Source organism: Neopsephotus bourkii, unplaced genomic scaffold (genome assembly GCF_033783945.1).
Source record: "Neopsephotus bourkii isolate Nb327-2 ecotype Australia unplaced genomic scaffold, CSIRO-AGI_Nbou_v1 NB_1292, whole genome shotgun sequence".
NCBI lineage: Eukaryota > Metazoa > Chordata > Aves > Psittaciformes > Psittacidae > Neopsephotus > Neopsephotus bourkii.
The window spans coordinates 1,570,933-1,592,790 of NW_026901776.1; the positions used below are offsets into that span (position 1 = coordinate 1,570,933).

The window sequence follows — 21,858 nt, forward strand, 5'->3', positions numbered from 1 at the left end:
GAATGGTTATATGAGGTGCTTTATTGCAGCGCTGGGAAACCAGGGGCACGCGCCCAAATCTGGCTTCGGTCTCGTCACATCGCGTTCGCAATTTATACAGTATCCAACACGGATTACATCATTAATCACGCGTATGCCCTACATCAGTCCATTGCGACATCAGCCTCTTCTGCGCGTGCGCAGCCCCCCTCTGGTGGTCGTCCTGATGAAGTAAGGAGTCTTCCTCGGATGAAGTAAGAAGTCTTCCTCAGCTTGTCCTTTTCACTTTCTGTTCTTTGGACGTATTCCCACCATTATGTGGAGGTCAGCTGCCCTTCTATTTCCCCTTGACTGCCTTTTGATATACCTAGGTTCTACTTGGATAGATTCTTACAATATACTTTCCTAATTTATCACTTATACCCTTCACCATATACAGGTGTGCTACTTTCTAGGTTCTACTTGAATAGAGTCTTACAATATACTTTCCTAATTTATCACTTATACCCTTCACCATACACAGGTGTGTTACTTTCTGCTACCAAACTACCATTGTATCATTCGTTATAGAATAACCCTGGTATGAAACTACAAAGTTTCGACAGAACCATTCTACTGATTTATGGATTTCTCAAATAATCATTTCTACCAGTTTTACATATATAACTACTCTATCTTTTCAAAATTTTACTCTTTTCCAACATTATCTACTTACTGTTCTGTTAATAGAGAGTCTTTAATAACCAAATCTACAGCACTGTGCTTTGATTTCTTCTGTAGAATTTGTCAATCCAACATACATTGCTATTGTGCTGAATATTTCAGGTTTTTTATGCTTTTTATACTAAAATTATTTTCCAGTCTATCAAAAAAAATGCAAATGGAATGACAAGACAATTGCTACAAAATTGATAGTATGATTTTCTGTGAAGGAGGTTTTCTTTGGTATTGTCAAGTGTTGATTGAGTAGCAGCAAGCTGCAGGACTTGGTAAAAAGTACAGAGGAATATCTCACGCTCACTAAAATCTGTGGATGTGTGACTGCTTGATGATCTGGACCTAAATTCTGTAGCAGAAGTCTGACCATTTGCAGAACCTTCATGGCAGCTTCAGTGTAAAATATAAAATTCAGCATTTCATGTGTTCTGTTTGAGGAAGAAATACTGTAGTCACAGTAAGAACTATTCAGGTGTTTAGATATTCAGTGTACTGGTGCTTGTTTTGAGATGTGTCTGTATTTCAGGATGCCACAGATCCCATCCCCCATTCAATAGCAAAGTAACCTATTAGTTTCAGAAACAGCAAGAGCAAAGACTGGCAAACTAGTTTGGGATTGTTATAACACCTTGTCTAGATGCATCTACTACATTTAGGGGGAAGGTCTTCTGTCACTTTACACCCTCTATATATGTTATTTTCTAAATTATACAGATGAAATGATACATCATTACTTTAGGGAATGCTTCTGGGAGCTGATGTTACCAAGTAAGCCCTGTGATCATGGTGTGTCTTGTGATGTGTTAGATGAAATAAAGATTTTCTAGTTAATGGTATTATACTTTTCCAAGGACATACCAGGGCAATTTTATGGTTTACATAACAGTGGTTTGAGACAGAATTTTAAAACTGAAATAATATTTTTCAAGTTTTCTTTTATCGTAAAAATGAGGTAAAGGTAGAGCTGGCAAGTTAAATGAAATGCGTAATTACTATTGTCTAGAACATCTTTCTCATGAAGCAGAATTCACTAAAACAGAGGGCTGTCAGTGTGGTTTGTCATACTATGACTTGATTAAAGCCGTAGTATAAATATGGCTTAACAACTGTGATTCTAAATTTGGATTAAGTTAACAAGACTTGTCAATGCAATCTGTGGTTCCCTGCTTGAGGAATGTTTTCCTCGTAACACTTTCCTTGTAAAGTTGAGTACCATTACTAGGACTGAAAGTGTCTGGCAATAAGAAAATGACCCTCTCAACCTCCCCAGGCTCAACTGTGGTAGAACATCCTCAGCTATCCCAGTGCACTGGTAGTATGGGTGGTAGTATGAGTGGAGCACCTTCCCCAAAATCAGAAATGATTTTATCTTTGTCACACAATATACATATAAATGCAAGTGTTCTAGGTATAATGATTTGTTCTTAAATGTGATCAAGGTCAGGCCACTTCCCCTGTTTGGAATTTTGATTTCCTTGTGCTGTTAGTACACTACACTCTGGTACTGCAGCTTAATGGGAAAGGACCTTTGGTCTTCTTATTTGCTTTCTTTTCCTTTTTTGAATGCTGTAGGGGTTTTTGAAAGTACCCTTGCAGAAACCATCAAATGCCTGCTTCCCTGATGTCTGTAGGTATGTGGGAGGGGCTATCAAGCCTTTCTTCCCACTGATCAATGTGGCCAATTATTTGCCATCATTAGAACTGAGTTAGAGGGAGAGATCAGAGAGGCTTTTTAAACTGAAGTGTTGCTTAAATTTTTTTCTCTCTAAAAACAGTTGTTAGTTCCAACTGCACTGTTGCTGCTGTTTGTTTGGCCAGTTTTCTTGGCTTCATCAAGTACTGTTCATTTTACGCATCATGAGGTACTGAGTTCAGTCCTGCCTAGCACAAGGGGAGTCTCCAGTTGTCCTGCTGCTTCTTTTTATCTTCTTTATCTTCAAGAAGAAAAGAGCAGTAAGTTTCCAATATTACGATTTTTCAAAATACAGTTACTGTTCGAACTTGATGACATTTCTGCTAAGCAGAGGAAAGGTATCTCAGCTGTGGGCCACAGGCAGCCTATTCAACCGAGTGTGTGACATATTCATTGCTGCCCATTCCCAGGGTTCTGCAGGTAAATCCACCAAACAGACTTCCAGCTGGTTTATTTTAGTGTATATTTTTTCTAGCACTTGAATAGTTCTCCTGATATGGTGTGTAGCTGCTTAAAGTCACTCCTGACAGGGCTTCCCCCCGCAACTGCACCACCCAACAATCATTGCATGCTATAAGTTTTCATTTCTTTCCTCTTGCAGCAGATATGTAATCTTGTATTTACTAATGATATAATTTATTTCTGAACTGAACTTGGAATAGTCGTGCCTGGGAGAACTGAGTAGAAACAAGTACAGCCAAAGGGATGTGGAAAAGGGACATAAGCACAGGGGAATTACTTGACTAGTAAATTATAAAAGTTTGGTGTGAGATCTGGGAACAAAATCTATCTGCTGCTTTTCTCAATTTAGTGTTCTTCCCTTCAGCTGTGCTGTTCCTGCAGAATGCAATTATCTCCTGCTATCTAGGGACTGTAGCTGTTTAGATATGAAGTTTGCAGTTTAGTGTTCTAAGACTGCTGCAGTCTTTATTTTGTACAGTGATTTTTTTGAGAAATACATACATTAGGCAGGTTAAGAAGAGGTAAATGTGAAACAGCAGCACTGTTTGGAGACAGTGGGGTATGTTCGTTGTTCCTTCAAAAAAAGGGACCAATATCCAATCTCTTTAATGGGAAGCTGAAAATCTTTTCGGTTGCTTATGTAGCAAAGATTCAGTATTACGATTGCTTGGGGTTTCGTAATATGGTACAGCTTCAGCTGTATAAGGACCCTTTCATGGCATTTGAAGCTGGGTAGAAATTGAATGTTGGTAATTCTGGTGTTATGGGAAGATACCACATCTCATCCTCATAATTGCATTAATGGGCTTTAGAAAAGAATAGTTTATAAATCAGAAATGCTCAGATGAGAAATTATGAACAGAGCTCTTGAGAGAATTTTTCAAAATGGAATTAGTCTAAGAGGGAGGAACTCAGAAAGGTGGTAGACTTCTCATGGTGATAAGGCAGCATTGCGTGGTGAATGCTCCATCCCTGGCAGTGTTCAAGGCCAGGTTGGACGAGGCCTTGGGTGATATGGTTTAGAGTGAGGTGTCCCTGCCCATGGCAGGGGGGTTGGAACTTGATGATCTTAAGGTCCTTTCCCACCCTAACTATTCTATGATTCTATGTGTGAAGCGAAAGGGTTAATCTCATAAATTAGAGCAGCTTCAGAATGACAGCAGGGAGCAATATTGGCAGAGGATTACACAGCTGAAACAGGCACGGATTAGAATGAATCTTTAACATTGCTCCAAAAACAATAAAAACCAAACTACAGTGGGAGGTGAGTCTTGGGGAATTGGAGAGGAAAGGTTGCATGATCGATTGGGCCAGTGCAAAATATCAGTCTGGCAGAGCCCTGAAGTGGAACGATTCAAAAAATAGTGGTGAAAAAAGGTTAAGTGAAGAGAAACTGATCCAGGATTAAATGTGCTAGCTCAAGCAGATGGTTCTTGTACTGACTTAGCCTCCTGAGTCTGCTCACAAGATACAAGACTGAGGGCTCATGTATTCTTGCCTGAAAGGGATGATGCACAGGAGATGTTTTCACAGTCTGAGATGGAGTGAGAGGGTGTTGCCCATGAAACACAAGTTCTATTAGAGCCTTCATGCTGTGGAACCTGTTAGTAGGATGTCCTGGTTTCGGAACAGTAATATGTTCAGTTTCAGTTTAAGTATTGTGTGACCTTGAATGTATTATTTTTTTTTAATGTGTGCCTCTGGTCTCCAGCTGAGATTAATGAACTCTTTCTCAGACAAGTGTAGTAAAACTAAAACCCTTCAGTGATTATTTTCAGATACTGGTGAGAGTCTGGGTTTATTAGCTTGGACTGAGCACTGTGGGGTTATGAGATAGTTGGTGTTTGTTTAGAGGCAGCTTGTTAAACTACCTGACTCAGATTATAGATATAATTTTGTGTTTGCCTGCAGAATCTTGTGGACACCTTTTCTAGCATGCTCTCACCTGTCTTTACTGCCACTGTTATTCACACCAACAAGATCAAATATAGCATAGATATGTCCTGTGCTATAATCACACTTTTGATTGCAGAAGAGACATAACCTGGAACTAGTGAGTGAGGGTGTAAATGCAATAGCATTCTTACCGAATTCCTAAAATAAGTGGAATTACATCAGAGGTGAATTTGATATACTGGGACTGCTACAAAGCTGAAATAAGCCCACCAGCCATTTTGTGTTTGATCTGGTATTCATACTTTATTGCAGATGTTTTCCATCACTCCTGTGTCAACTTGTGTCAGATGCAGAGTTAGCCATTACTAATTATAGTTACAGACAGATAAATTTATATTTAGGTACTGACAGCCAAACTTGGCAATTTATTAGGTTTGTAGGACCACTGCAGCACCCAGTCAGATCAAAGTCAGTAGTATACTTATGTTTGTTTCTCTGTGAAGCACTTCACTGAGTGCAGAAGGTGCCTGTGACCTGGGTGTGCTAAAGCCATTATTTTAGGTTTGGTTATGGCCTTCTGATTGCATGCTTCGTTTCTCACTGGTAGCTGCAGACTGGGATGTGCTCTGTGGCTGAGATACTCTGCTTGAGTCCTTGATAAGCTCTGCTCTGCAATCACTCTATTCAAGTGATGTGTAACAAGATTTTGTACACACTGATTCCTTTCTGACATGCTCTTTGTATCATTTTTCTTTGGTGAAAACTTTTTGTGACAAGTGCTGAACATGAATTTGCATGACTCAAGGTGGGGTTGTGGTGGTTTTTATGTGTCTTTAATACTGCAGATCACCATGACTTTGCTGTAATCTTGCAAAATTATTTTGATGACCAAGAGCTTTTGGGGGAAGGAGGAGAAGATAATATGGTTCTTGTACTAGGATGCTGCTTCAGCGTATGTTTCAGGAACTATCAGCTTCTCTGGTCTTCTGGAATTCCCTCTGTTCTGGATGGGTTTTTCTGCCTTGAAGGATAATTCCATTGGAATAATGTTGAATTCTTATGGAATTACTCCTCCTACAGGATAAAACTAAAACATGTATAGTAAAAAGCATCCAGACTAGAACTGCGTGACCAGAAAAGTAATCTCTCTTCCTTCTTATCCTAAGGCAAGTTCAGCTATGCTTCAATCCTACTGACAAAGATTTTCTTGGGCAGTTTTTATAGTCTTACAATGATGACGCTTCTAAGCTGGTCTGTGAAAATGCTTTGCTATCCTCAGAAAACTTTTCCTCAGCTGTCTTAATGCTAATTTTCTCAATGCTGTGAGGAATGGTATTACTCGTCCTCTATTCCATGATTTATTGATAACAATATCATTTGCTTGACACTGTTGCATGTCTAAGCAGATTGCATCCCAACAGGTTTGTTTTTGTTTTTATATTTCCCGTTTTTTTTTTGTTTTGTGTGTTTTATGTATTTGGTTTTTCTGTGTGTGTGTTTTTTGGTTTTTTTTTGTAGGTAGCCTCAGTCTTTTTGCACTGTGTCCTTTCTCTGAAATGAGGGATCAAAATCCCCATTTCACTTCAGCTGAAGCCTTACTGGTGTTGAGCGTAAAGTCAAAGACTCACTACTCTTGTAGTCACATGCACTTCTTTCCCAGTTAGCTCAGCTTTCTGGCTTCTATACAGCTGCATGGTGTTGACTCATGATCAGCATTTGATTCGCCATAACCAGCAGACCCTTTTCTGCAACAATGTTGTCTTTTGCTTTTTATCTTGTGTTCCTACTTAAGGAATGTGCACTGTGCTATGGTTCTTTTCAGTTCTTTGTAGGTTGTTCTCCTGTCAGAGAGGCTGAGCCTAAGTTACTAGCAGCCAAGAGCATTACTATTATTTTACTGTTATGACAGTCAACTGCTACCAAGAAAGTAATGGAGCTGTAGTTCAAACTCAGATACAGTAATCAGAACTGTGGGTGCTTTTCTTACCTCTTTCAGCTCTAGAGTCATCTAATAGGTGGTAGTATTTTGAAATAGAATTTGGTAAGTTGTTTAGAACTGGTTGATCAGTCAGGAATAGAAATAGCAGTTTAAGTAATGCTACACTCTGAGTATTTGTTTTGTTGGCATCTCCCATAGGACTGTTGAAAAGATAATTACTACCAACCATAGTTCTTGAATGTTACATATATGGTGTTTAATAAATCCTGTGCATCAAGGCTTCCATTTGTTGTCAGCAGGGATTTGGAAGAGGAAAACCACCATCTTAATTAATTTCTGCATCATTGCTTTTTACCTTCTTCCAAAACACAGAAAGAGGCTCTGGGGCAGCTAGTAGTATAACATTACTCAACACTAAAAGTTGTCTTAAATGTCGCTTGGTGTGTCTTATTCAGATTCCCAGCATAAAAAAGGTTACATTTGTTGGTTGTTTTTTTTGTTTTTTTTTTTTTTTTTTGGCAGGTCAGATTACTAGGGCCATCTTAGGGGACTGTTATCTGGATCCTATTGGCGTATGTGCAAGTGTTGTACTTTATGGCCAGTAGGACTTAGAAACTTTATTTTTGCACTTTAATGATTATCCCAACAAGGTAAAGGGAAGTTGCAGAGAAGTTGGTAAGTCAAGAAGTATTCTACAATTCCCTTAGGCAGAAAATTGTTTGTACAGGCTAAATTCCTATTCGTAAATCTATTTTTAAAGTATGCGGGTGCCTATACCCATTGCAGAGTTCAGTTGCACAGCTGAACAGTAAATGGAATGCAGTGAAGCAGAACTGTGCATATGTGGAGTCTGAGCAAGCTATTAAAGACTGAGCTATTAAAGTCTGTGCAGAGATCCTGATTTATAGCATATGGAAGTTGATGGAAGCATTCCACTAACTGCAGTATTTGCCATATAAAACAGCAGTAGAAGTGAATTTGATTGTACAAGGATAATTTACCAGTTTTAACCTTTGAATGCTTAATTTTGCAAATATGACATTCTCTGTTACATGTGCAGTTTCAGAATTTGTAAGCTGTCATGGAGCAGTAGAAACACAAGTCAGCATTAGATTACAAGGGAAATCATGTGTACCATTATACAGATTATTAAGAACAGAGCAAATTTTTTAAATTAGTAATATTTAATATCTTATTTTCTGTATTATCAGCAAAGAAGTAAAGTATCAAGTATAAAATACAAAACTAAGGAAAATACCTGAAAAATATTGCTTATTTTAGTCTTGAAATTGAAGCAAAATGCAGAGTCAAGGTCATGCTGTTAAGAGAGCTGGGTGATGTCATATCCATCTGAGGGTGTTAGGAAAGCTGGATGATATTGTTGTGAGGCTGGTCTCAATAAACTTTGAGAAGTCCTGGAGCTTGGCAGACATCCCAGAAGACTGGAAGAAGGCAAATGTCATACCTGTTTACAAGAAGGGCTCAGTGACGGATTCAGGAAGATACAGGCCCATCAGTCTTATTTCAGGCCCTGGAAGGTTATGGAATGAATCCTCCTGGGGGCTATCACAAGTCAAATGAAGCACATAAATGGGAAAAGCCATCATGGATTCACCCTGGCAAAAATCTGCTTGACAATCTTGGTAGCTGTCTATAACAAAGTAACCTGCTCAGTTGATGTGGGGTCAGTTCTGGACATGGTGTACCTGGATTTTTCCAAGGCTTTTGATACAGTTTCCCACAGCCTCCTCCTAGAGAAACTGATGCATTATGGTCTAGACAAGTGATCTGTGTGGTGGGTCCAGAACTGGCTGCACACAGAGAGTGGTGGTGAATGGCTCCTTTTCAAACTGGAGACCTGTCACTAATGGGGTCCCCCAGGGATCAATACTGGCACCAGTGCTGTTGTCCTGGTGGACAACAACCTCAGTATGAGCGAACAGTGTGCAGCTGCAGCAAAGAAAGCTAACAGGATGCTGGGTTGCATCAGCAAGGGCATCACTGGCAGAGATAGACTTCATTATTCCATGCACTCTACTTAGCACTTGTTGAGCCGCACCTGGAATACTGTGTTCAGTTTTACTTCCCGCTACACAAAAGGGATGTAGAGAGGCTGGGTAGCGTCCAGATAAGGGCCACAAAGATGACCAAAGGATTAGGAAGCCTGCCATGTGAGAAAAGGTGAGAGAAATGATTTCATTCAGCCTTGAGGAAAGAAGGCTTAGAGGGAACCTTATCATCATGTAAGAAGGCTTAGGGGGAGCCTTATCATCATGTATCAGTATTTAAAGAAGATGGAGACTCCCTTTTTACAAGGGGTCACATGGAGAAGATGAGGGGTAATGGGTGGAAGTTACTCCTGGGAAATTCTGGTTGAACAAGAGAGGAACATTTTTTACAATGAGAATGGTCAGCCATTGGAATAATCTCCCCAGGGAAGTGTTGGATTCCCCAACACTGGACAGCTAAGATTCAGCAGGACAGTGTGCTGCTCATCTAGTCCAGATGGTGCTTTTGCCAAAAAAGGTTGGACCAGATGATGCTTGAAGTCCCTTTAAATGCTTTGATTCATGACATAATGAATTGAAGCACCTTGGGCTGAAGCACATTCACTGTTTCTAAATAAATGTATTAACTTGTAGTATATTCCTACTTTAGTTATCATCCACTTTTCCTGCAATGATTTTTATCAATACTAGAAGCTCCAATATTGTGCTTTTCTTTTATGATTGCAAGACTTGGAGGTAGTGATGACATGGAGTGTAAAACAAGGAAAGACATACAGCAGGGAATTATATTATGCACTCTTAAAGAATGCAAATAAAGAAATTACTAAGTCTTGTTCTGTCCTTTGACTCCCTACTAAACCAGTACCACATATGAATGAGATATGAATGCAGAAGTTTTAAAGTATATGTAGTTACTAAAAGTTTAAGATACTAACTACAATGTGCAGAATAAAAAAAAATAACCGAAACCAACAAACCAACACAACCCAACCAGCCCCCCCAAACCCCAAAATGAAAAACCCAAGAACAAAGAAAAAAACAACCTACAGAAAAACCCAAATGAAAAATATAACAACCTTCTCCCCCAAAAATCCCAAACCGGCTTCCCCCAAAAAACCTCAAACCAAACACACCACCCACCAGCTAGCAGATTTCCAGAAAAATGCCACAATGCAAATATTCCACCCCCAAAATTGCAATTATGTCTACACTGAAGAAGTGCTAACAGCACCTGTGCCTATCTGTGGCAATTCAACCAGCTGGTTTTAGTCCTTTAATAATGAGAAGGTCAAGGAGTAGTCAAAACTGACTTCACACAGGAGGGTATCAGTTGTCAGGGTTTAATAGGACAGAGTAACACTATTACAAGGAAGTATATGTATTTATTTTTGTGTGGGTGCATATATATATGTTTTGTTAAGTCATAACTTGAAATTGCTAATCTTAGAAAAATATACCTAGTCAAAACATACCTGTTGGAACTTCACATACCCACATCTTCACACGAGAAAGTAAGCTTTGTTTTGACTGAGTAGTTTATGTGTTGATTTCACAGGAAGTCACATAATCTCTGTAGGTGAGAGTAAATGCTATTAAGGAGTTTTAAGAACTCACTGTTTTAATATTGTACCTTGACAGCAAACTCATGCTCTTCCCCCATTAATCTGGTGTTCTGCAATGCCGTTCTGAACATGCAGTTTGCATTTATGGCTATTGGTGGAAGCATTTTGGTTTTAGGAGCAATTTTTAGCTGTAGAAACTGTTATGATGTTGTTAAAGGTGTGGGTTGGTTGGTTGGTTTTATTTTGGTTTTATTTATTTTATTTTTTTTAGTTACTGGGTTTTCTGGGTTATTTGTTTAGTTTCTGTGAGTATGAAGATTTTATGAAAATAATTAAGTAGCTCATAATGAATAGACAGAATTAAGAATCTACTGTGTGCTGCTCTTCATTCAAAAGCTGTCCTTTTCAAAATTGAATGCTTTAAAAATAAATAGGACTTTTTGGCATAGATAACACTGACCTGTTTTTTTTCAGAATGCTTATTGACGAACCAAGATGATCAATGCAGTAGTGTGCTAGTCAAAAGCTTGTGCTGTTTGGGTCAGTGCAGGTATCTGATGTAACACAAAGCAGAATATCTTTTTTGCTGGAAGATATGGTATTTTCATGAGCTTGTGTATTGGTTGATGCATAAGGATTAATCGGGATTAATGGATTACTCCAAGATGGTACCTGGCCATAATCTTAAAGCATTGTTTATGCCTGGTTGTGTTAGTCTTACCTGCACATTGCCTTCACCAAGTTCATTTTCAAACTTAGGAAGGAGAATAGCTTTCTGACTCAGTTTTTCAGTTTAGCAATCTGAGAGAACCATTTCAGCTATCTAGGCATGCTCTCTCTTATTGTAGCTAGACAGTATCATCTTTGTTCCTTACCTGTCTGTTTGCAGGATGGAGATAACACTCTTGGGAATTTGGAAATACAGGTATAAAGCAGATCAGACTGTGTACTGAAAGTTGAATGACAGGTATAAAGCAGATCAGACTGTGTACTGGTTGAATGAGAATGGATGGAAGAATCATCTTGTAAAGTACTTAAACTAAATGGACAGCTTCTCAAGTTGAATTCACTCTCACTTGCGGTAAATGCTGATTTATCTGAGACTGTGATCATTTGGTGTTACAGGGACACATTGCTTGTGCATTTGAAAATAAACTGCAGCACCACTGTGTGGACAGAATTTGTGGATATTGGTACCTACTTTCCCTTACTCTCTTGATTAACTTTCTTCTGTATCCAAAACCTGGAAAAATAGAAGACAAAGCAGCATCTTTGGGCTTACTAGTGAAGACTGCTATAGTGAACTGGGATGGAAATAACTAAATTTTTCCAGTTTCCACAGAGGAGACTGGTAGATATATGTCTAAGTGGTGATTATTCAGCAAAACAAAAATAACGGTAGTATATGTCAGTGCAAATGCCTCCAGGGATATTAGGTCTGTGCTATTGCCCTGTCTTCTAAAATCTGAGGTTTTTATCTAGACTGTTCCTTATAATCTGTATCTGTTATTGCTGTTTTGAATATGAAGTTTAAATTAAATACTTTCACTAGTTACAGCAGAATATAGATACTGGCTTTTTATCAGATTTTAATCAGATCAAGTGTTTTTCACTGAATATGACACACACATTATTTATTAACGTGTTACTGTGATCAGTTATGAAGACCTATATCTGTGTTGTGGAAGACTAGTTTTTCTTTTTTTAGCAATGCATTTTATAATGATAATGCATAGGAAGTATTTCTACATGTCTTGAAACAGAGTTTGGCCAAGAGTTTAGATTCTAAGTGGATCAAAAGTTCCTACAAATGATTACATTTTAGCATGAAACAGAAGAAGACATTGGAAGAACAACATAGAAGTTGATTTCTTGCAGCCTCTTTAATTTTCATCTCTGTTTAGTTTACTGTGATATTAAGTAACTCAACATTTGAGAGAAACTTTTTAAAGGACACTAATATTCTTGTTAGCACTTTTGTGTTGCCTCTACCCCAGAATTTTCATTCTCAAATGAGGAGAGTGTGTGTATACATGATGTGATGTATTGGCTTAAGTTTTGAAGGCTACAGTTGTAATCCTTTGAAACAAATTACTTGATCAGTTCTAATCTGACAGTGACTAGCAGAAAAAGTTATGATCTGAAACTTTATATGCATAGTATATGAAAATGCTCAAAAGGTAATAGGAAGAAATGAACTAGTTTGAGACGTCTCAGGCTTCAAGATTTAAGAATACCTGAAAAATATTTTACTTCAATAGACATGTAATATGATGCACACTGTAGCTTTCTTCATACAAGAGCAAAGTGATCTTAAGTGAAGGAGGTCTCTTTGGTGGTGTGGCTTCAAATAAGGAAATGAGGCATTTTTTTAGCTCTCCTGATGCTGGAACTAGGTAACATTTGCTAGGTAAATTTAGAAAGACAGTGCTGAGATGCTTACTCACTTAGCAGTCTGTTCTAAAGAAATGGAATGGAATTAGGTATTTTAATGTAATTTAGTAACACAGTCAAATTGTGTGTCTATAGGAATCTTCTGGACACATAGTTAGTAAATGTTGGAATACTGAATTCAGGTAGAATTTATATTAGATTCTTCTGTACTGATGTGCACAGAAATACAAAGTAACTTAGAGCTGGGTGTGTATAACACCTGATTATCTGCAGTTACCTTTCACTTGATCTGACAATGGCAGCATGTCTGTTGTAAGGTCCTGTATCAATTTTATCAACCCCACCTTGAGTGAGAAGTTCCACAACAATCTGACTCTGTGGCCTAAATTAGGAGAATGTTTATGTAACTGTTTACACGCAAAACAAAGAAAATGGAGCAAAACAGTAATGAGTATGTCCTACCAACCCAGAAACTAACTTTGGAAAAGGGCATGGAAGGGCGATTAATTTTCATTATTAATTAGTAAGCATTTTTAAAGAAAACAGTCTTTATTTGTGAGCTATGTATTTATAAAATAAGCCATGTACACTGCATAGCAAATGAAAAAATATTTGCAAAATGAAAGTTGAGAAAGTTTGTATGTCAAGAAATTTAGCAGTTTTCCTGTCTCAATTCTCCAGCAGTCAGCAGCTACATTATGCATGTATGCATGGTGATTGTGCACAATTCATTTGCAGGAAGCGATATGATGCATTAGATAGTTAACTAAAAATTAAGTATGTCAGGGACTTGCCCCAAACCAAGATATGTTTTTGCTGCTGTCAGTGTAGAATCATTTTTGCAGATGGACTCTGTAGAACCCTTTTCAAACTTATTCTAAAAGCACAGCATACAATGGTAGAGAATAGAGCAGTACTTTCAGGAGAAAGTAGCCTTACTATGCTGTCTGCCTCTGGCTATGGAGGTGTGATGTTAGCATCTTCTCTGGTGACCCTTTCTGTAGAGAGCTCTAGCACAGTGTATGATTGTAAAACTGGAGTCTCCATCTGCTAGTGTGGTTATTTAGGAAGAGAAAGAGGAAGAAGAATGGGTTTATATAGCTGCAATTTAGCACCATTTTTTTTTTAACCTGAAAAGAAACTTATTTGAATAAAGTGCAATTAAGATCAAGGCATACTAATTTTGCGCTTTAAAAAACAAAAACAACTTTCTCACCCCATGTGCTCTTGGCTTTAATAGATACTTCTTATACAAAGAGTACACAGCAAAGCTCTTAGCTCTGCATATGCAGCCTTCTAGGTTCTTGATTTTTGGCCTTTAGGGATTTTGCTGTTAGTTGCAATTGTGAACTGCACATATAAACACATGCACATATTACATTTTCTGGATTTAATGTCTGACTGGAAGCAGTTAATGCTTTTTACTTTACAATTAATAGTGAAATGCAGCTTGGGCACTATTGTTGGTATACAAGGAAATGGATTCACCTACACTTAGGGCTAGGGTTTGCCACATGAGGACAATTTAAAAAAGGTAATGTGAATTACTTTTTAAAGTGTTTGATTAAATTCCATTTAATCTCCTTTTCAGAATTAAATACAGCTTAATTTAGTTTAATTACTAGATTGAAGTAAGTTAAAGCAAATAGAAGTCCAGATTAATTCAGGATGAGTGCTTAAAAGTAGCTTCAAATTACTGAGTTTAGTTTGAATTCAGGTATTTTAGTTAATGTAAAAATCTAAAAAGCTGCCCATAAGAACACTTTTTTTTTTGGTAAACATGCATTCCTTACTTTGTGCATTTTTGTAGCCTCATCCTGTTCTGCTTCCAGTTGCATGCTTCATCTGGTAGTTCTGTTTTTGTATTGCATTTTATTTAGTGTTCAGTATGGCCTCTTCATAATCATTCATGTGAAATTCATGATTGGAAACTAATTTTGCTTCCTAAATGAGTGCTATTCTTAAACAGCAAAATTTTTAGAAAACAGATTTATTACAATTTTTTTCTTTCTTCTTAACTTGAACTAGATTTCTGCAAAGGGATTCTGTAGTTCATAGTTATGTTACTTTAAATGACTAGGATTTACATAAGGGTCTGCTTCTGTTTTTTCAGGTTTGTTGACAAGATCTCTTTTGTCTACATTACTACAAGGATTTAGTCCCATAACTTTTCATCCCATTTCATCCATACTGACCTTTGTTACAAGAACAGGCAAACAGGAAAAGCACATATGTAGTTATTGGAATTATTTTAATTGATTTGCCACATTCAAAATAAAAATTATGGGAAGATTTGATTCTGCTTGTGTTTGGGGATAGATCTTTCTGTGTTTAGCAATGATTTTGTAAATGGTTCTCCGTATCTTATTGGGCCAGAAGTATAACCACTGTTTTGTTCTTATTTTCTTTGGTAGGATGATGAAGTGGTTCTGCAGTGCACTGCAACTGTTCACAAGGAGCAACAGAAATTGTGTCTTGCTGCAGAAGGATTTGGCAACAGACTTTGCTTTTTGGAATCCACATCAAATTCTAAGGTACTTCTGAGTGTTTAAAGTGTCATGTGTGAGGCAAGGATACAGCTATTAATACTGCTTGCTTTGATGTACAATACACAAATTGTTCTAGGAGAATGGACAAATCAAATCTATCAATAATTTAAGGAATATTTAGTGCCCCTTTGAAGATTAACTGTTTTTTCATAATGGCCCTTTGTCTAAACTCTAATGCTGTGGTTTGTTTTGGGCTCACTTTAAAACTAGCTAGCTGCAGAAGTCCATATCAGTAATACGCTTTTATTTTGCTTGTCGAAACTCAGTTGTAGTAAGCTGCAGTTCAGTTTTTGTGTACTCAAATTCAAAGACACATTTGATTATTCTGATTTTTAACTCCACAGGAAAGAGAACATTTATTCTATTTGTGGTTTTTATTCTGTAACATTTATGTTGAGGTGATGATTGCCTTCAGTCCTTCTTATTCCCTAACTGAGCCTAATAATCATGTAGGTATCAAAATTCTCATCTATTCAGTTTGTTATCTAAGCCTACTTAACTCTGCTATATATGCAGTAGATACAATAGTTTGGAAAATTAGCTTTGCCATTTGTTGCAAAGGAGGGGTTTTACTTCACTATCACGCATGCTCAAATAATTATTTTGAAGACAAAAATGTGCCTTCTCGTGGCAGAACTGATTTGTGACCAAAGCAATGGGTATACTTGGATGTTCTATTTATACAAAGGGAAGAGTGTTCCTTATATTTGTTTTTTTTTTCAGCTGAAATATAAATGTTTGATGAGAAAATTAAGTTAAGGCATCTGGAAAGACCTCTTTAGAGGTTTAGAACAAAAAATGATAGTTTTTAACTTGCCAGCTTCCATGACATCACTTTGCTTCAGTCTGATACACCGAAGAGTAGTGCTTCATTTTCTGTGTCATCATTTTGAATCTATTATTCATAATAATAAATTTTTCACTAGGATATTAATGATTCATTATAATAGCAGTGATCTAGATGAATTAATTCGTGACGCTCTGTTTTAAGTGGATCTTTTTAACAATAAAAATGAGCTGGGATAGACGTGGTTGCAGTGCTAGTTGCCTGGAAGGCCAGAAAAATCTATTTAATGAATTTATTATCATTCAGTAAGTTTGGATGTTAAACCTACAGTCTCTCTATCACTATATAAAATTCCTGAATATTCTTGCCTTTAAGGGGTGTGAAATTTACACTGTATTCATCTCTTATGTTTCCCTGTTGATACTGCTTTTTCTCAGTGTTTTGTGAAGCAGTATTTATTCTGCTTAATCTGCATGAATTCAGAGAAAAAATAAAAAACAAAGAAGAGAAAACCCATACAGCTTATCCTTGTTTTAATTTTTAAGGGCTGACATTTTCTGGGATGAGCTTGTTTGAAGTCATTTGGAGATATAAATACTGAGGGAGCCGTAAAATTACCAAATCCTTAAAGCAAGGTTAACTGTAAATAAGAGAAAAAAACAGGTTTTCTTCCTAATATCTGTGTCCATGCAATGTTACTATTTATTATGTAAGGAGGAGCATAGGAAATATTACAATTGGTCAATTGCTGAGGTGAGTAGCTCGAGAGAGGACGCCTTGAACACCGGAGCGGGGGTAAAATCAGCGCCCAGGAGCCTCAACTCAGAGCTGCGAGAGCCACTGAGGGAGCCTCAAGCCCTCGACAGGACTTGCCCCGGAGCCGGCAGCTCAGTGACGGGAGCAGGGACTCACAGGGGGCGGAGCCAGGAGGGGCGGTGCTAGCCCTGACTGGGTAAAAACCTGCCCCGGGGAGCGCAGGTGACCAGGAGAGGGGCAAACCGAGCGGGTCGAGGGACTTCGAGCGGGATGGTGAGCACTCGCCGTATGACCAGGGCTCGGTCTGGGAGCTCTGCTTTGGCTGCCCCGGCGGTGGCCAGCGTAGGCACCCAGACAGAGCCGATGAGAGGGGAGGCTGCAGTGCGGAGCTCGGAGTGTAGAGAGTGCCTGCACTGGTCTGCTGAGGGAAAGGTACCCAGTGGGCAGGGCTGCACTGGGTGCTCCCTCGTGGAGGTTCTCCTGCAGCAGGTGGCTGAGATGTCAGGGTAGCTGAGAGGAAGCAGGAATGCTTGCTCCCTGCCCAAACTGTGCAGAGTCCTCAAGCTTCCCCTGTAGCTCATGGAGGAAAGAAGGAGGTTGTTAACCCTCGAAGCTGGGAATTGGTGAAAAAACAAACAAACAAACAAAAAACAAACAAAAAAAAAAAAACCCCAAACAAACAAAAAAACCCAAAAACCAACAAAAAAAGGAGGAAAAGGACAATTAAAAGCAAGGAACTTCCTCCTAAACCTGTTGCCCCCACGCAGAGCCGCTTTGCTGTCCTGCAGGGGGCTCATGAGGAAACGCGCTTGTGCCAGAAACAGCTGGCTGATGCACTAGTAAAGATTTCTACTGGTGCTGCCAGGAAAAAGCGGCACGTCGTAGTAGTAGAGGATTCTGCTTTGAAAGGGACAGAAGCACTCGTCTGTCGGCCTGACCAGGTCTCAAGGCAGGTGTGTTGCCTACCAGGGGTACGGAGCAGGAATGTGGCAGAGAGGCTGCCTGCTCTACGAAGCCCAATGGACTATTACCCACTTCTGGTGATACATGTGGGTGCTAGGAATATAGACAGTAGTAGCCTGGGGAACATAAAAAAGGACTATAGACCCCTGGAGATGTGGTTAAGGGCTTTGGAGCTCAGATTGTCTTTTCGTCAATTCTCCAGGATACAGGGGAGGACCTAAAAAAAGCTAGGAGGATTATCCAGGTTAATAAACAGTTAAAAGGGTGGTGTCACAGTCAGGGGATTGGGTGTCTTGAACACGGGACCCAAGTTTGTAGGGCAGGTCTAGCGGGGGCTGGTGAAGCTGGTCTGAGCAGTTTTGGTAGGAGGCTTGCCAGACTGGTCAAGGAGGCTTTAAACTAGATGTGCTGGGGGAGGGGGGCATCATTCCATCCCAACACACCCAGTCAGTTGCCAGCACCTATAATAAATGCTTGGACAAATGCAGAGATATTCTGGCTGCTCCAGGCAATGAGCCTGCTTCATTTGGAGTTCAGTTCAGATGCCTCTCTACAAACACCTGTAGCATGAGGAACAAACAAGAGGGATTAGAGATGTGTGCTCGCCTATGGGGGTATGATATAATAGGCATTGCAGAAACGTGGTGGGATGGCTCCTATGACTGAAGTGTTGGAATGGAAGGTTACAGGCTCTTTAGAAAAGACAGGCCTGGCAGGCACGGAGGGGGAGTTGCCCTTTATGTTAGGGATGGGCTGGAAAGTATCAAGCTCTGCCTGGGGACTGGTGAGCAGTTAACAGAGTTTGTGGGTCAGGGTTAAAGGGAAAACAGCGATGGGAGACATTACTGTGGGGATCTGTTATAGACTGATCAAGAGGAATCTGTGGATGAAGCGCTCTATAGGCAGATAGGAAAAGCCTCACTCTCACAGGCCCTCGTTCTCATGGGTGACTTCAACCACCCTGACATCTGTTGGAATGACGGTACGGCCCGGCACAAGCAATCCAGGAGGTTCCTTGATTGTGTGGAAGACAACTTCCTTCTGCAAGTAATAGAGGAATCGACAAGGAGAGGTGCCATGCTTGACCTTGTGCTCACCAACAGGGAACTGCTCGTTGGAAATGTGGCACTGCAAGGCAGCCTTGGACGCAGTGACCACGAGATGGTTGAATTTGAGATCCTTAGGACAGTGAAAAGAGCGTGCAGCAAGCTCACTGCCCTGGACTTTGAAAGAGCAGACTTTGGCCTCTTCAGGAACCTGCTTAGTAAGGTTCCATGGGACATAGTCCTAGAGGGCAGGGGGGCCCAAGACTCTTGGTTGGTCTTCAAGGATCACCTGCTACAAGCTCAGGAGTGTTGCATCCCAAATAGAAGGAAGTGCAGCAGGAGGGCCAGGAAACCTCCTTGGATGGGTAAGGAGCTGCTGAGGAAAATTCAAATGGAAAAAGAGTTATAGAAAGTGGAAGCAAGGACAGGTGGCCTGGGAAGAGTACAAGGATGTTGTCCGGGAAGCTAGGGACCAGGTTAGGAAAGCTAAGGCCCAGTTAGAATTAAACTTGGCTAGGGATATTAAGAATAACAGGAAGGGATTCTACAGGTACATAGCAAATAAAAAACAGACTAGGGAGAACGTACGCCCCCTCAGGAAGCTCTCGGGTGAACTAGCTACGCAGGATTTGGAGAAGGCTGAGGTTCTGAATGACTTCTTTGCCTCGGTCTTCTCTGGCGAAGGCTCCGACTGCACCACCCAAGTCTTGGAAGGCAGACGCAGCGACTGTGAGAATGAAGACCTTGGGCCCACAGTAGGAGAGAAATTGGTTCGAGACCATCTTAAAAATCTGAATGTGCACAAGTCCATGGGTCCTGATGAAATCCATCCGCGGGTCCTGAAGGAGCTGGCAAATGAAGTTGCTAAGCCGCTGGCCATCATATTTGAAAAATCATGGCAGTCAGGTGAAGTTCCTGATGACTGGAAAAAGGGAAATATAACCCCCATTTTCAAGAAGGGGAAAATGGATGACCCGGGGAATTACAGAGCAGTCAGTCTCACCTCTGTGCTTGGCAAAATCTTGGAGCAGATTCTCCTGGAAGGCATGCTAAGGCACATGAAAAACAACAAGGTGCTTGGTGACAGCCAGCACGGCTTCACTAAGGGCAAATCCTGCCTGACCAATTTGGTGACCTTCTGTGATGGAGCTACAGAACGGATGGACAGGGGCAGAGCAGTTGATGTCATCTACCTGGATTTGTGTAAAGCGTTCCACACTGTCCTGCATGACATTCTTGTCTCTAAATTGCAGAGACATCAATTTGATGAATGGACCACTCGGTGGATAAAGAACTGGCTGGAGGGCAGCACACAAAGAGTTGTGGTCAATGGCTCAATGTCCGGCTGGTGACCAGTAACGAGTGGTGTCCCTCAGGGATTGGTGTTGGGACCGGTCTTGTTTAACATCTTTGTCGCTGACATGGACAGTGGGATTGAGTGCGCCCTCAGCAAGTTTGCCGATGACACCAAGCTGTGTGGTTCGGTTGATACGCTGGAGGGAAGGGATGCCATCCAGAGGGACCTTGACACGCTTGTGAGGTGGGCTGATGCCAACCTCATGAAGTTTAACCATGGCAAGTGCAAGGTCCTACAGCTGGGTCGGAGCAATCCCAGGCACAGCTACCGGCTGGGCAGAGAAGAGATTCAGAGCAGCCCTGCGAAGAAGGACTTGGAGGTGCGGTGCTGCTCTTATGAGAAAATGAACATGAGCCAGCTTCAGTATGCGCTTGCAGCCCAGAAAGCCAACCGTATCCTGGGCTGCATCAAAAGGAGCGTGACCAGCAGGTCGAAGGAGGTGATCCTGCCCCTTTATTCTGCTCTTGTGAGACCTCACTTGGAGTATTGTGTGCAGTTCTGGTGTCCTCAACATAAAAAGGACATGGAACTGTTGGAACAAGTCCAGAGGAGGGCCACGAGGATGATCAGGGGACTGGAGCACCCCCCATATGAAGATTGGCTGAGAAAGTTGGGGCTGTTCAGCCTGGAGACGAGAAGGCTGCGTGGAGACCTCATAGCAGCCTTCCAGTATCTGAAGGGGGCCTGTAGGGATGCTGGGGAGGGACTCTTCATTAGGGACTGTAGTGACAGGACAAGGGGTAATGGGTTAAAACTTAAACAGGGGAAGTTATATTGGATATAAGGAGGAAATTCTTTCCTGTTAGGGTGGTGAGGCACAGTTGCCCAAGGAGGTTGTGAATGTTCCATCCATGGCAGTGTTCAAGGCCAGGTTGGATGAGGCCTTGGCTGATATGGTTTAGAGCGAGGTGTCCCTGCCCATGGCAGGGGTGTTGGAACTAGATGATCTTAAGGTCCTTTCCAACCCTAACTATTCTATAATTCTATGATTCTATGTGATAATTTGACAAAGGTTTCAATGGAGTTCATAAGGCAATTAAAAAAATTCACTACACGTCTTGAAGTCTATTTTTTCCAGTTGTAATGGATTGTAATGTGCTTTAATTTGGTAGTGTGGCATCTGAATTACAGGTATCAGGGATGAAATGCAAAACCAAGCACCAGTAATAGGCCAAATACAGATAATAGACATAAGCTATCATCCTAGACTTGCATTCTTGGGAATGCCTGATATGATCCACTCCTTTTCTCCAATATCCTTCAAGATGTGGCTCCTAGTAGTACAGCTGATGTTTTATTATCGCAGCTTATTCTCATGCACTTTCTTACACTAAGGTCATTCATACTACAGAAATAGTGGTCAAATTGTAGATATATATTGATAGAATAATTTAGCAACTAATGGCTATTAATGCTTATCCTATTACAACACCACTGGCAGGCCTATTATGAAAATCGCTTTATTAATTTTATTTTCTTCCATTCAAGCTTATAGCACAAGTGTTTCTTTGGGTGGTTGTATAGATTCTGTCAGTGTTGGAGGAGAACAGCAGATTTTGAAAACAACATACTGACGAAAAATGGATGATGATAGTTGGGCTAAGCGCTTTAATAAACATTCTCAGTTCACACGTGCTCACATTTCAGAACTATTTCCAAATTCCACTGTCTTCTTTTGGGAAATAATCCATGCTTGTCAAATCTGAGAAAAAGCACTCCCTTTACTTCTTAGCTGTGTAACTGTATTGT

General features: G+C 40.2%; 1 protein-coding gene across 6 annotated transcripts in view; it reads left to right on the forward strand.

The window, feature by feature from the left end:
* Positions 1-21,858, forward strand: part of RYR2 (ryanodine receptor 2) — a 381,518-nt gene that overhangs the window by 79,632 nt on the left and 280,028 nt on the right. For all 6 annotated transcript variants that reach the window (XM_061365725.1, XM_061365727.1, XM_061365728.1 and 3 more), the window contains exon 2: positions 15,066-15,185. In XM_061365725.1, coding sequence (XP_061221709.1) covers positions 15,066-15,185 — 120 coding nt within the window. The remainder of the gene's footprint in view (positions 1-15,065; positions 15,186-21,858) is intronic.